General features: G+C 51.1%; 1 protein-coding gene across 1 annotated transcript in view; it reads left to right on the plus strand.

Moving 5' to 3' along the window:
• LOC145340429 (aldehyde dehydrogenase family 3 member B2-like) overlaps positions 1-14,711 on the plus strand; it is a 34,068-nt gene that overhangs the window by 18,011 nt on the left and 1,346 nt on the right. Inside the window, exons 4-7 of the mRNA XM_080184898.1 lie at positions 2,856-2,976; positions 5,455-5,540; positions 7,512-7,593; positions 8,367-8,753. Of these exons, the coding sequence (XP_080041024.1) occupies positions 2,856-2,976; positions 5,455-5,540; positions 7,512-7,593; positions 8,367-8,753 (676 nt within the window). The remainder of the gene's footprint in view (positions 1-2,855; positions 2,977-5,454; positions 5,541-7,511; positions 7,594-8,366; positions 8,754-14,711) is intronic.

The raw sequence follows: 14,711 nt of genomic DNA on the forward strand, positions 1-14,711 counted from the left end.
ATCTATATAAATATTACGAAGAGACGAGGTCCCAGTACTGAGCCCTGCGGCACACCACTGGTGACAGACCTCCAGCTAGAAAAGGACCCTTCCACTACTACTCTCTGCCTCCTATTGCCTAGCCAATTTTCAATCCATCTAGATACCTGTCCCTGTATCCCATGTGCCTTTACCTTTTCTACCAGCCTACCGTGAGGGACTTTGTCAAATGCCTTACTGAAATCCATATAGACGACATCAACGGCTCGTCCTTCGTCAACCGTTTTTGTCACCTCCTCAAAAAATTCTACCAGATTCGTAAGGTAAGTGAGATCTCAGTCATTCTTAGTGTCTGTGGAATTTAGTGAGATCTGCCATTCTCGGTATCTATCTGTGCGGTTTAGTGAGTTCTCAGTCATTCTCAGTATCTGTGAAGTTTACTGAGATCTGTCGTCCTCGGTGTCTATGAAGTTTAATGAGTTCTCAGTCATTCTCAGTATCTGCAGTTTAGTGAGATCTTAGTCATTCTCAGTGTCTGCGGTTTGGTGAGATCTCAGTCATTCTCAGTATCTGTGAAGTTTAGTGAGATCTCAGTGTCTGTGCAGTTTGGTGAGATCTCAGTCATTCTCAGTGTCTGCGGTTTGGTGAGATCTCAGTCATTCTCAGTCTGCGGTTTGGTGAGATCTCGGTCATTCTCAGTGTCTGCGGTTTGGTGAGATCTCACTCGTTCTCAGTATCTTAGAATCTTCGTCTAGAGGTTTATAGCATAGAAACAGGCCCTTTGGCCCAACTTGTCCTTGCCATCCTTTTTTTTGTTTTAAAACCCCCTAATCGTACCCATGTAACTGTCTAAATGCTTTTTAAAAGACAAAATTGTACCTGCCTCTACTACTACCTCTGACAGCTCGTTCCAGACACTCACCACCCTCTGTGTGAAAAAATTGCCCCTCTGGACCTTTTTGTATCTCTCCCCTCTCACCTTAAACCTCTGCCCTCTAGTTTTAGACTCCCCTACCTTTGGGAAAAGATATTGACTATCTGTGCTGATCTGTCGTTATTTTATAGACCTCTATAAGATCACCCCTCTACGCTCCAGAGAAAAAAGTCCCAGTCTATCCAGCCTCTCCTTATAACTCAATCCATCAAGTCCCGGTAGCATCCTAGTAAATCTTTTCCACACTCTTTCTAGTTTAATAATATCCTCTCTATAATAGGGTGACCAGAACTGTACACAGTATTCCAAGTGTGGCCTTACCAATGTCTTGTACAACTTCAACAAGACGTCCCAACTCCTGTATTCAATGTTCTGACCGATGAAACCAAGCATGCCGAATGCCTTCTTCACCATTCTGTCCACCTGTGACCCGACTTTCAAGGAGCTATGAACCTGTACCCCGAGATCTCTCTGTTCTGTAACTCTCCCCAGTGTCCTACCATTAACTGAGTAAGTCCTGCCCTGGTTCAATCTACCAAAATACATCACCTTGCATTTGTCTAAATTAAACTCCATCTGCCATTCATCAGCCCACTGGCCCAATTGATCAAGATCCCATTGCAATTGGAGATAACTTTCTTCATTGTCCACTATGCCACCAATCTTGGTGTCTGAGATCTCAGTCATTCTCAGTGTCTGAGTTTAGGAGTCGGGAGGTAATGCTGCAACTTTATAAGACCCTTGTCAGACCCCACTTGGAGTACTGTGCACAGTTCTGGTCGCCTCACTACAGGAAGGATGTGGAAGCTATTGAGAGGATGCAGAGGAGATTTACAAGGATGTTGCCTGGATTGGGAGGCATGCCTTATGAAGTTAGGTTGAGGGAGCTGGGTCTCTTCTCCCTGGAGAGACGAAGGTTGAGAGGCGACCTGATAGAGGTTTATAAAATGTTGAGCGGAATAGATAGGGTGGATTCTCGGAGGCTATTTCCCAGGGCTGAAATGGTCGCTACGAGAGGACACAGGTTTAAGGTGCTGGGGAGCAGGTACAGAGGAGATGTTAGGGGTAAGTTTTTCACTCAGAGGGTGGTGAGTGAGTGGAATCGGCTGCCGTTGATGGTGGTGGAGGCAGATTCGATAGGGTCTTCTAAGAGACTTCTGGATAAGTACATGGACCTTAGTAAGATAGCGGGTTATAGGTAAGCCTCGTAAGTAGGGACATGTTTGGCGCAACTTGTGGGCCGAAGGGCCTGTTTGTGCTGTAGTTTTTCTAGGTTTCTATGAGTTTAGTGAGATCTCAGTCATTCTCAGTGTCTGTGCGGTTTAGTGAGATCTCAGTCATTCTCAGTGCCTGTGAGGTTTACTGAGATCTCAGTCATTCTCAGTGTCTGTGAGGTTCAGTGAGATCTCAGTCATTCTCAGTATCTCTGAGGTTTAGTGAGATCTCAGTCATTCTCAGTATCTCTGAGGTTTAGTGAGATCTCAGTCATTCTCAGCGTCTGAGGTTTAGTGAGATCTCAGTCATTCTCAGTGTCTGTGCAGTTCAGTGAGATCTCAGTCATTCTCAGTGCCTGTGATGTTTAGTGAGATCTGTCATTCTCTGTGTGTGAAGTTCAGTGAGATCTCAGTTATTCTCAGTGTCTGTGCAGTTCAGTGAGATCTCAGTCATTCTCAGTGTCCGTGAGGTTTAGTAAGATCTCAGTCATTCTCGGAGTCTGTGTGGTTTAGTGAGATCTCAGTCATTCTCAGTATCTCTGAGGTTTAGTGAGATCTCAGTCATTCTCAGTGTGTGTGAGGTTTAGTGAGATCTCAGTCATTCTCAGTGTGTGTGAGGTTTAGTGAGATCTCAGTCATTCTCGGTATCTGTGCGGTTTAGTGAGATCTCAGTCATTCTCAGCTGCAGCTGAGGGAGAGACATATTAATCATTCCTCGTGTTTCTCAGGTGACCAAGATGGACAACTGCTTTATCCAGAAGGAACCGTACGGACTGACTCTAATCATCGCATCCTGGAGTCACCCAGTGCAACTGGTACTCATGCCCCTGATTGGAGCCATCGCCGCAGGTCAGACCGAGTCACATCCTGAGCGCAGGAGCCCAAATCCACCCTGAGCCCCGCACACGCACAGCAAGATCCCAGTCCCCATCCCGATTCCCCACGCACAGCAAGATCCCAGTCCCCATCCTGAATCCCCACACCCAACACACACGGCAAGATCCCAGTCCCCAACCAGATTTCCCACGCACAGCAAGATCCCAGTCCCCATCACAAATCCCCACACACAGCAAGGTCCCAGTCCCCATCACAAATCCCCACGCACAGCAAGATCCCAGTCCGCATCCCAATTCCTCACGCACAGCAAGATCCCAGTCCGCATCCCGATTCCCCACGCACAGCAAGATCCCAGTCCCCATCCCGATTTCCCACGCGCAGCAAGATCCCAGTCCCCATCCCGATTTCCCACGCACAGCAAGATCCCAGTCCCCATCCCGATTCCCCATGCACAGCAAGATCCCATCCCCCTCCGAATTCCCCACACCCAACACACACAGCAAGATCCCAGTCCCCATCCCGACTCCCCACTCCAAACCACGCACAGCAAGGTCCCAGTCCCCATCCCGATTTCCAATGCACAGCAAGATCCCAGTCCCCATCACACATCCCCACACACAACACGCACAGCGAGATCCCAGTCCCCATCCTGATACCCCACACACAGCAAGATCCCAGTCCCAGACAGACTCCCCACACCCAACACACACAGCAAGATCCCAGTCTCATCCTGATTCTCCACACCACGGGTACACAGCAAGATCCCAACCTTGATATCAAACGTCAAAGACCAAAGAATAATAAAAAGTTTGGCGCAGTGACAGGCCCTTGTGCCCTCTAAGCCCGTGCCACGCACGGTGCCCTAACTAAACTAAAAAATAAACCTCCTGCCCTTACTCGTCCCGTATCCCTCTAACCCCTCCCTGTTCACACAGCCGCCCAGATGCCTCTGAAACGTGGCGAATGTTCCTGCTTCCACCACCTCCCTCTGGCAGCGCGTTCCAGGCACCCTCCGCTCTCTGCGTTAATACACCTCTCCCGCACACATCTCCCGCCTCGCTGCTGTCACTCTCTATTCTCAGTGTTTTTTGGGTCGTTTACAGGGGGCAGTGTTGCTGATTTCTGCTCAGTGGACAGGTTTAGAACATAGAACATTCCAGCGCAGTACAGGCCATTCGGCCCTCGATGTTGCGCCGACCAGTGGAACCAATCTAATGACCCTCTAACCTAAACTATTCCAATCTTATCCATATGCCTATCCACTGACCATTTGAACGCCCTTAAAGTTGGCGAGTCCACATCTGCTGTAGGCAGGGCATTCCACACCCTCCGAGTAAAGAACCTACCTCCGTTCTATAATTACCCCCCCTAATTTAAAGCTATGTCCCCTCGTGTTAGCCATCACCATCCGAGGAAAAAGGCTCTCACTGTCCACCCTATCCAACCCTCTGATCATCTTGTACACCTCAATTAAGTCACCTAAGGTTTGGTTTGGAAGGTGCTGCAGAAACAGTTTCATTAAGTCGATCTTTCTTGACGCTCCAGCTGTGACTGTAACGCTACGTTCCGCACCCTCACCTTTCCTACCCCTCTGTCTACAAAGAACAACACAGCACAGGAAACAGGCCCTTCAGCTCAACGAACCCACACCACCATCTCAACAAAACATTTTCCTACACCTCCCTTGACCCGCGTCTATGCTTATGGTACCCCCATTGGAAACCAGGTTCAGGGGAGACTAATTTAGGGACAATTTGTTACACCAATCAGCCTAAGAGCACATCTTTGGGGTGTGGGAGGAAACCGGAGAAAACCCACGTAGACACGGGGAGAATGCGCAAACTCCCACAGACACCGGCCCAAATCCATGTATCTGCACAGCAATCAGTGATAGTCTCTGAGCTGTCGTGGTGCCCATCTGCTGGTCCAGTTTTAAGCGTACACAAACGACGCGAAGTACTAGGCCACTCTCGAAACATCCAAGAACAGCCCACGCATGACCCACCGTGTGTATGCCCCTCGTTGGACAACAAGGTGGACCAACACACCTGCGGAGTAAAAGAAACAAGACATTAACATGTAGTATTACATTTCCAGTAGGCTGCCTCGCTCAATATATTTAAGACGCGGGTTGATGGGTTTTTGATAAGCGAGGGGATTAAGGGTTATGGGGAGAGGGCGGGAATGTGGAACTGAGCCACGACAGATCAGCCATGATCTTATTGAATGGCAGGGCAGGCTCGAAGGGCTAGATGGCCTACTCCTGCTCCTATTTCTTATGTTCTTATGACCCAAGGCTCTGACCACCTCCTATAACCCTCCATCTCTGTTTCATTCATTTGCCCATCTAAGTAAACCTTAAACAAGTGTACTCTTTGTCAGTCCAGCGCATAAGAAGCTATAATTTTCATGTCACCGTTGTCACGTGTATCGGGATACCAATAGTAAAATCCAATCTACCCCAATCCTCTTTCTGTTTCTAACCTTCAGGGAATTGTGTTGTTCTCAAACCCTCGGAGGTGACGGCAAACACAGCGACGCTGCTCGGGAGGCTCATTCCCAAGTACCTGGACCAGGTGAGTGAGAGCAGGAACCCTGACCGCACCCACCACAGGAACCGGAGGCCATTCAGTCCCTCCTGTGGCCTGTTACACAGGAACAGGAGGAGGCCCCATTTAGCCTCTTGAGCCGACTCCCACACTCAGTGCCATCTGGGCTGATCCAGACCATAACTCTCTCTACCACATTTCACAGGGAAATCCAGCTCCAGGTTTTGTCACCTTGTTTACAGAGATTAAAGTTTTTTTATTAGTCACAAGTAGGCTGACATTAACACTGCAATGAAGTCACTACAAAACTTCCCCCAGTCGCCACACTCTGGCGCCTGTCGGGGTTACACTGAGGGAGAATTTAGCACGGCCAATGCACCCCTAACCAGCACGTCTTTCGGACTGTGGGAGGAAACTGGAGCATCCAAAGGAAACCCACGCAGACACGGGGAGAATGTGCAGACTCTGCACCGATAGTGACCTGAGCCGGGAATCGAACCCGGGTCCCTGGCGCTGTGAGACAGCAGTGCTAACCCACTGTGTCACCGTGCCCCCGGGAATCGAACCCGGATCCCTGGCGCTGTAAGACAGCAGTGCTAACCCACAGTGTCACCGTGTCCCCGGGAATCGAACCCGGGTCCCTGGCGCTGTGAGACAGCAGTGCTAACCCACTGTGTCACCGTGTCCCCCCGGGAATCGAACCCGGGTCCCTGGCGCTGTGAGACAGCAGTGTTAACCCACTGTGTCACCGTGCCCCCGGGAATCGAACCCGGGTCCCTGGTGCTGTGAGACAGCAGTGTTAACCCACTGTGTCACCGTGCCCCCCGGGAATCGAACCCGGATCCCTGGCGCTGTGAGACAGCAGCGCTAACCCACTGTGTCACCGTGCCCCCAGGAATCGAACCCGGGTCCCTGGCTCTGTGAGACAGCAGTGTTAACCCACTGTGTCACCGTGCCCCCAGGAATCGAACCCGGGTCCCTGGCACTGTGAGACAGCAGTGCTAACCCACTGTGTCACCGTGCCCCCTGGGAATCGAACCCGGGTCCCTGGCACTGTAGGACAGCAGTGCTAACTAGTGTGTCACCGTGCCCCCGGGACAGTGTAGAGGGAGCTTTACTCTGTATCTAACCCCGTGCTGTACCTGTCCTGGGAGTGTTTGATGGGGGGAGAGTGTAGAGGGAGCTTTACTCTGTATCTAACCCCGTGCTGTCCCTGTCCTGGGAGTGTTTGATTGGGGGACAGTGTAGAGGGAGCTTTACTCTGTATCTAACCCTGTGCTGTACCTGTCCTGGGAGTGTTTGATGGGGGGACAGTGTAGAGGGAGCTTTACTCTGTATCTAACCCCGTGCTGTACCTGTCCTGGGAGTGTTTGATGGGGGGGACAGTGTAGAGGAAGCTTTACTCTGTATCTAACCCCGTGCTGTACCTGTCCTGGGAGTGTTTGATGGGGGACAGTGTAGAGGGAGCTTTACTCTGTATCTAACCCCGTGATGTACCTGTCCTGGGAGTGTTTGATGGGGACAGTGTAGAGGGAGCTTTACTCTGTATCTAACCCCGTGCTGTACCTGTCCTGGGAGTGTTTGATGGGGGGACAGTGTAGAGGGAGCTTTACTCTGTATCTAACCCCGTGCTGTACCTGTCCTGGGAGTGTTTGATGGGGGGACAGTGTAGAGGGAGCTTTACTCTGTATCTAACCCCGTGCTGTACCTGTCCTGGGAGTGTTTGATGGGGGGACAGTGTAGAGGGAGCTTTACTCTGTATCTAACCCAGTGCTGTACCTGTCCTGGGAGTGTTTGATGGGGGGACAGTGTAGAGGGAGCTTTACTCTGTATCTAACCCAGTGCTGTACCTGTCCTGGGAGTGTTTGATGGGGGGACAGTGTAGAGGGAGCTTTACTCTGTATCTAACCCCGTGCTGTACCTGTCCTGGGAGTGTTTGATGGGAATAATGTGGATGGAGCTTTAATCTTGTCTCTGATCCTATTTCTCTCTGTCTAGGACTGTTTTGCTGTTTTTAATGGTGGGCCAGTGGAAACCAGGAAACTTCTACAATTCAAGTTTGATTACATCTTTTATACAGGTATGAGAGTGTAAATGGGAGCAGGGGGAACATTTGTGTGAGGGACATGGTTGTTGGGAGCACAGAATTATCTATATATTGGAGACAGAGGGAGGTGTATATTGGAAACTGGGGGACATATATATTGGAGACATATGGGGGGGGCGTATATATTGGAGACATATTGGGGGGGCGTATAGGAGACATATTGGGGAGGCGTATATATTGGAGACATATGGGGGGGACGTATATATTGGAGACATATGGGGGGGGGGCGTATATATAGAGGGCACAGGGTGACATGTATTGGAGACTCGGTGGGATGTATATGTTGGACACGTGGGGTGTATATATTGGAGACACGGGGGATGCATAGATTGGAGACACACAGGGGACGCTGTGGGGAGGGTGTCGGAGGGATGAGGGTTCGGTGTGAGTGGGGGTGCTCTGGGTGGGGGAGGAATGGGGTCCTCTGGGTGGGGGGGGAAAATGGGGTCCTCTGGGTGGGGCTGCTCCGGGTGGGGTTCCTGGGGGGGGGGGTAGTGGAATGTTCTGCGTATTGCGGAACTGAGTGGGGAGGTGGGGGGAATGAAAGGAGGTTTTGACATCTGGACCCGGTGTGGCGATGGGCGATCTGAGGCTCGCTCCAGCAGCCCTGGGTGACACCGGTGGGGGGGGGGGCGGGGGGGGGGGCAGTGAGAGGGAGCTGGGAGGTGTTTGTGAGCCCTCTGTCTGTCCTTCACTGCTGACCGCCTGCCCGATCTCTCTCCCCACCCCCCCCTCCCCGCACCCAGGGAGCAGTGCGGTGGGGAAGGTCATTATGAAGGCGGCAGCAGAGCATCTGACGCCCGTCACCCTGGAACTGGGGGGTAAGAACCCCTGTTACGTCGACCAGAGCTTTAACCTGGAGAGCACGGCCCACCGCCTGACCTGGGGTCGCTTCTTCAACTCGGGCCAGTCCTGCGTGGCCCCCGATTACATCCTGTGCACCAGGGAGGTTCAGGAGCAGCTGGTACCCGCCATCGGGCAGTGCCTGCACAGCTTCTACGGCCAGGAGCCCAAGGAGAGCCCCGATTACGGGCGCATCGTCAACGACAGCCATTTCAAACGCCTCCAGAAGCTCCTGAGCTCAGGCCAAGTGGCCATCGGGGGCGAGAGCGATGACCAGGACCGTTATATCGGTACGTATCGGCACTCAGTGTTCACAAGACGTAAATCCCATTCGGTACGTATCTGAAAGGCAAACCCTTTCCAAATGGCTCTCACGCTCCAGCTACACTCCCCACTGCCTCGGGGAAAAGCAGCCGGCATAATCAAGGACCCCCCACGTACCCCGGACACTCTCTGTTCCACCTTCTTCCATTGGGAGAAAGGTACAAAAGTCTTGAGGTTACACCCCAACCGACTCAAGAACAGCTTCTTCTCTGCTGCTGTCAGACTTTTGAATGGACCTACCTCGCATTAAGTTGATCTTGCTCTACTTTCTAGCTATGACTGTAACACTACAACTGCCCTCTCGCCTTCCGTGTACTCTATGAATGGTATGCTTTGTAAATAATAAATAAATCCCATCAGAGCGCAATAGGATTCACATTTTCTAGAGAGATCTCACTGCAATCTGAGGCACTCTGATAAATTGGGATATTTTTGATTTGATTTATTATTGTCACGTGTACTGGGGTAGAGTGAAAAGTATTGTTTCTCGCGCGCTATACAAAGCATACCGTTCATAGAGTTGATGGGAAGAAGGAAAGGAGAGAACATAAGAACATAAGAAATAGGAGCAGGAGTAGGCCATCTAGCCCCTCGAGCCTGCCCCGCCATTCAATAAGATCATGGCTGATCTGTCGTGGCTCAGTTCCACTTTCCCGTCCTCTCCCCATAACCCTTAATCCCCTCTCTTATCAAAAACCCATCAACCCGCGTCTTAAATATATTTAGCGAGGTAGCCTCCACCACTTCAACGGGCAGAGAATTCCAGAGATTCACCACCCTTTGAGTGAAGAAGTTCCTCCTCAACTCCGTTCTAAACCGCCCCCCCTTTATCTTGAGGCTGTGCCCCCTAGTCCTACTATCCTTTCTGAGCGGGAAGAGTCTCTCCACCTCTATCCTATCCATCCCATTCATCATCTTATACATCTCAATGAGATCTCCCCTCATTCTTCTAAACTCTAACGAGTACAAGCCTCGTTTATTCAGCCTCTCCTCATAGTCCAACCCCCTCAACTCTGGTATCAGCCTAGTGAACCTCCTCTGCACTCCCTCCAAGGCCAAAATATCCTTGCGTAAGTGCGGCGACCAAAACTGCACACAGTACTCCAGCTGCGGCCTCACCAATGCCCTATACAGCTGCAGCAAGACCTCCCTACTTTTATATTCAATCCCCCTCGCTATGAAGGCCAGCATCCCATTCGCCTTCCTGACCACCTGCTGCACCTGCAAGCTGGGTTTTTGCGACTCATGCACAAGGACCCCGAGGTCCCTCTGCACCGTCGCCTGCTGCAGTTTTTCGCCACGTAAGTAATAATCCTTCCTACCATTATTCCTACCAAAGTGGACCACCTTGCACTTGCCAACATTAAATTCCATTTGAATGTAGTGTTACAGCTAAGGTGTCGAGAAAGATCAACTTAATATATGGTAGGTCCATTCAGAAGTCTGACAGCAGCAGGGAAGAAGCTGTTCCTGAGTTGGTTGGTACGGGACCTCAGACTTTTGTATCTTTTTCCCGACGGAAGAGAGAATGTCCAGATGCGGGGAATCTTTGAATATGCCGGCTGCTTTTCCCCGAGGCAGTGGGAAGTGTAGACAGAGTCAATGGATGGGAGGCTGAATTATGTGATGGATTGGGCTACGTTCATGAGCCTTTGTAGTGTCTTGCAGTCCAGTACAGAGCAGGAGCCCATACCGAGCTGTGTTACATCTGGAAAGGATGCTGTCTATGGTGCATCTGTAATAATACAAGTAACATCCACTGTCCGTTCAGTACAAGTCAGTCAGCCCATAGTACCTCCCGGGATACAAAGCTTCAATTAGAGGCGAAGGCTGATTTTAATCAGATTTGAATTGGCCAGAGTGAACTGGGAACAGGTACAGCTCGGTGAATCTGTGACAGAGCAGAGAGACACATTCAAGAAAGAAATAGGGAGAGTACAGAGCCAACATGTTCCAACAAAGACAATGGTTGCAACCAAATCACGGCGGCACACTGGGTTAGCACCGCTGCCTCACAGCGCCAGGGACCCGGGTTCGATTCTCGGCTCGGGTCACCGTCTGTGTGGAGTTTGCACATTCTCCTCAAAAAGCTGCAGCAGGCGACGGTGCAGAGGGACCTGGGCGTCCTTGTGCATGAGTCGCAAAAACCCAGCCTGCAGGTGCAGCAGGTGGTCAGGAAGGCGAATGGGATGCTGGCCTTCATAGCGAGGGGGATTGAATATAAAAGTAGGGAGGTCTTGCTGCAGCTGTATAGGGCATTGGTGAGGCCGCAGCTGGAGTACTGTGTGCAGTTTTGGGCACCGCACCTGCGCAAAGATATATTGGCCTTGGAGGGAGTGCAGAGGAGGTTTACTAGGCTGATACCGGAGATGAGGGGGTTGGACTATGAGGAGAGACAAAATAGACTGGGTCTGTACTCGTTGGAGTTTAGAAGGATGAGGGGGGATCTTATAGAGACGTATAAGATAATGAAGGGGATGGATAGGGTAGAGGTAGAGAGATTCTTCCTGATTAGAAAGGATAGCAGGACTAGAGGGCACAGCCTCAAGATAAGTGCGGGGGGGGGCAGTTTAGATTGGAGTTGAGGAGGAACTCCTTCACTCAAAGGGTGGTGAATCTCTGGAATTCTCTGCCCGTTGAAGTGGTGGAGGCTACCTCGCTGAATATATTTAAGACACGGGTAGATAGGTTTTTGGTAGGCAAGGGGATTAAGGGTTATGGGGAGAAAGCGGGAATGTGGAACTGATCCACTTCAGATCAGCCATGATCTTATTGAATGGCGGGGCAGGCTCGAGGGGCTAGATGGCCGACTCCTGCTCCTATTTCTTATGGTCTTATGTGTCTGCATGGGTTTCCTCCGGGTACTCCGGCTTCCTCCCACTGCCCAAAGATGTGCGGGTTAAGTGGATTGGCCGCGCTGAATTGTCCCTTAGTGTCAGAGGGAAATGTGCACCGAACACAGGCCCTAACCCATTTTACCAGTGAGGTGTCGGAGGACTGGAGGACAGCCAGTGTGGTGCTGTTATTCTAGAAGGTAGACAGGGATAAAGCAGGAGATGACAGGCCAGTGGATCTAACCTCAGTGATGGGAAAACTGTTAGGGGCAATTCTGAGGGGCAGGATGAATTTGCATTTGGCGAGGCCGGGATTAATCACGATTGGTCAGAATGGTGTTGTCCAGGGGCGTTTTTATTCATCCCTGGGACTGTCAGGATGTGGAGATGCTGGCGTCGGACTGGGGTAAACACAGCGAGGAGTCTCTGAACACCAGGTTAAAGTCCAACAGGTTTGTCTGGAAGTAAACACCACTAGCTTTCGGGCCTCTGACCCTCCGTCAGGTGAGTGGGGAGTTCTGTTCACACATACAGCATATTAAGACACACGCTCAATTTACAGAATACTGATTGCAATGTGAGTCTTTACAGCGAATCAAGTCTTAAAGGTGCAGACAATGTGAGTGGAGAGAGTGTTAAGCATTAAAGAGATGTGTATTGTCTCCAGACTGGACAGTAAGTGAGGTTTTGCAAACCCAGGCAAGTCACGAGGGTTACAGATAGTGCGACGTGAACCCAAGGTCTCAGGTGAGGCCGTCCTCATGTGTGCGGAACTTGGCTATTGGTCTCTGCTCAGCCACTCTGCGCTGTCGTGAAGGAGAACGCTTACCCGAAGATCAGAGGCCGTGAAGTGTTCGCCAACAGGAACGGAACAGTCTTGCCCGATGATTGTCGAGCGATGTTCATTCATCCGTTGTCATTCATCCATCCATTCATTCACTCAGAGGGTGGTGAGTGAGGCTGCCATCGGTGGTGGTGGAGGCGAACTCACTGGGGTCTTTTAAGAGACTTCTGGATGAGTATATGGGATTGAGGGTTATAGATAGGCCTGGGACATAGGGATAGGATCGGCGCAACCTGTGGGCCGAAGGGCCTGTTTGTGCTGTAGTGTTCTATGTTCACCCATTCATCGCTCGACAAGCACCAGGCGAGACTGTTCCCTTCCTGTTGGCGAATGTTTCAGCAGTCACGGGCATTCAGTCTCTGATCTTCGGGTAAGCGTTCTCCAAGGCCGCCTTCATTCAGCGCAGAGTCGCTGAACAGAGACTGATAGCCAAGTTCCACACACACGAGGACGGCCTCACCCGAGACCTTGGGTTCACGTCGCACTATCTGTAACCCCCGTGACTTGCCTGGGTTTGCAAAACCTCTCTCACTGTGCTGTCTGGAGACAATACACATCTCTCTAACCTGTGCTTAACCCTCTGCACTCACATTGTCTGCACCTCTAAGACCTGATTAGCTGGAAAGACTCACATTCTAATCAGTATTCGGTAAATTGAATGTGTGTCTTAATATACCCTGTTTGTGATCCAAACTCCCCACTCACCTGGCGAAGGGTCAGAGGCCCGAAAGCTCGTGGCGTTTGCTACCAGATAAACCTGTTGGGCTTTAACCTGGAGTTGAGAGACTCCTGACGCCTCCGGCTAGCCAGCATTGATTGCCCATCTCTAGCTGCACTCGTCTGTGTGCAGTTTTGGGCGCCGCACCTGCGCAAAGATATTTTGGCCTTGGAGGGAGTGCAGAGGAGGTTTACTAGGCTGAGACCGGAGTTGAGGGGGTTGAGCTATGAGGAGAGGCTGAATAAACTAGGCTTGTACTCGTTAGAGTTTAGAAGAATGAGGGGAGATCTCATTGAGACGTATAAGATGATAAATGGGATGGATAGGATAGAGGTGGAGAGACTCTTCCCGCTCAGAAAGGACAGTAGGACTAGGGGGCACAGCCTCAAGATAAAGGGGGGGCGGTTTAGAACGGAGTTGAGGAGGAACTTCTTCACTCAAAGGGTGGTGAATCTCTGGAATTCTCTGCCCGTTGAAGTGGAGGAGGCTGCCTCGCTAAATATTTTTAAGACGCGGGTTGATGGGTTTTTGATAAGAGAGGGGATTAAGGGTTATGGGGAGAGGGCAGGAATGTGGAACTGAGACACGACAGATCAGCCATGATCTTATTGAATGGTGGGGCAGGCTCGAAGGGCTGGATGGCCTACTCCTGCTCCTATTTCTTATGGTCTTATTCGTCCAGAGGGGAGTTGCGAGTCAACCGCGTTGCCCTGGGCCTGGAGTCACGTGTAGGCCAGAGCGGGTTGGATATCCTTCCCTCCGAGGATATTAGTGAACCAGATGGGTTTATTTTTGGTTTCAGGGTCACCACAAGATTCTTAATTCCACGACCTGCCCCGGTGGGATTCGAACCCGGGTCCCCCAGAGCATTAACGGAGTTCCTAGATTAATAGACACCACTTGGCCACCTCCTGTCCATGTGGCTGGATAACTCAGTTGGATGTTTTGAAGAGGTGATCGAGTGTGTAGGTGCACTTGGTGCATTCCGCTTTGGGCTACACCGAGGCTTTTGACACGGGCCGAGGTGGGAGACCCATCGCGAAGGGCAGAGCCCGTGGGACCCAAGGAAATTTGGCCAGTTGGATCCAGGATTGGCCCAGGGGCGGGAAGTAGAGAGCGACACGTAGAACCCTACAGGGCAAAAAGAGGCCCATCAGCCCATCCAGTGTACACCAAACACAATCCCACCCGGGCCCATATCCCTACATATTAACCCACTAATGCCCTCTAACCTACACATCCCTGAGGGACAATTCCTTAGAACGGCCAATCCACCCAACCCGCACATCTTTGGACTGTGGGAGGAAACCGGAGCACCTGGAGGAAACCCACCCAGACACGAGGAGAATGTGCAAACTCCCACATGCATACAGTGACCGGGAATCGAACCCGAGCCTTCATAGCGAGGGGGATTGAATATAAAAGTAGGGAGGTCTTGCTGCGGCTGTATAGGGCATTGGTGAGGCCGCAGCTGGAGTACTGTGTGCAGTTTTGGTCGCCGCACTTACGCAAGGATATTTTGGCCTTG

Source organism: Carcharhinus amblyrhynchos, unplaced genomic scaffold (genome assembly GCF_965287045.1).
Source record: "Carcharhinus amblyrhynchos unplaced genomic scaffold, sCarAmb.v2.hapA chromosome_1005, whole genome shotgun sequence".
Taxonomy (NCBI): domain Eukaryota; kingdom Metazoa; phylum Chordata; class Chondrichthyes; order Carcharhiniformes; family Carcharhinidae; genus Carcharhinus; species Carcharhinus amblyrhynchos.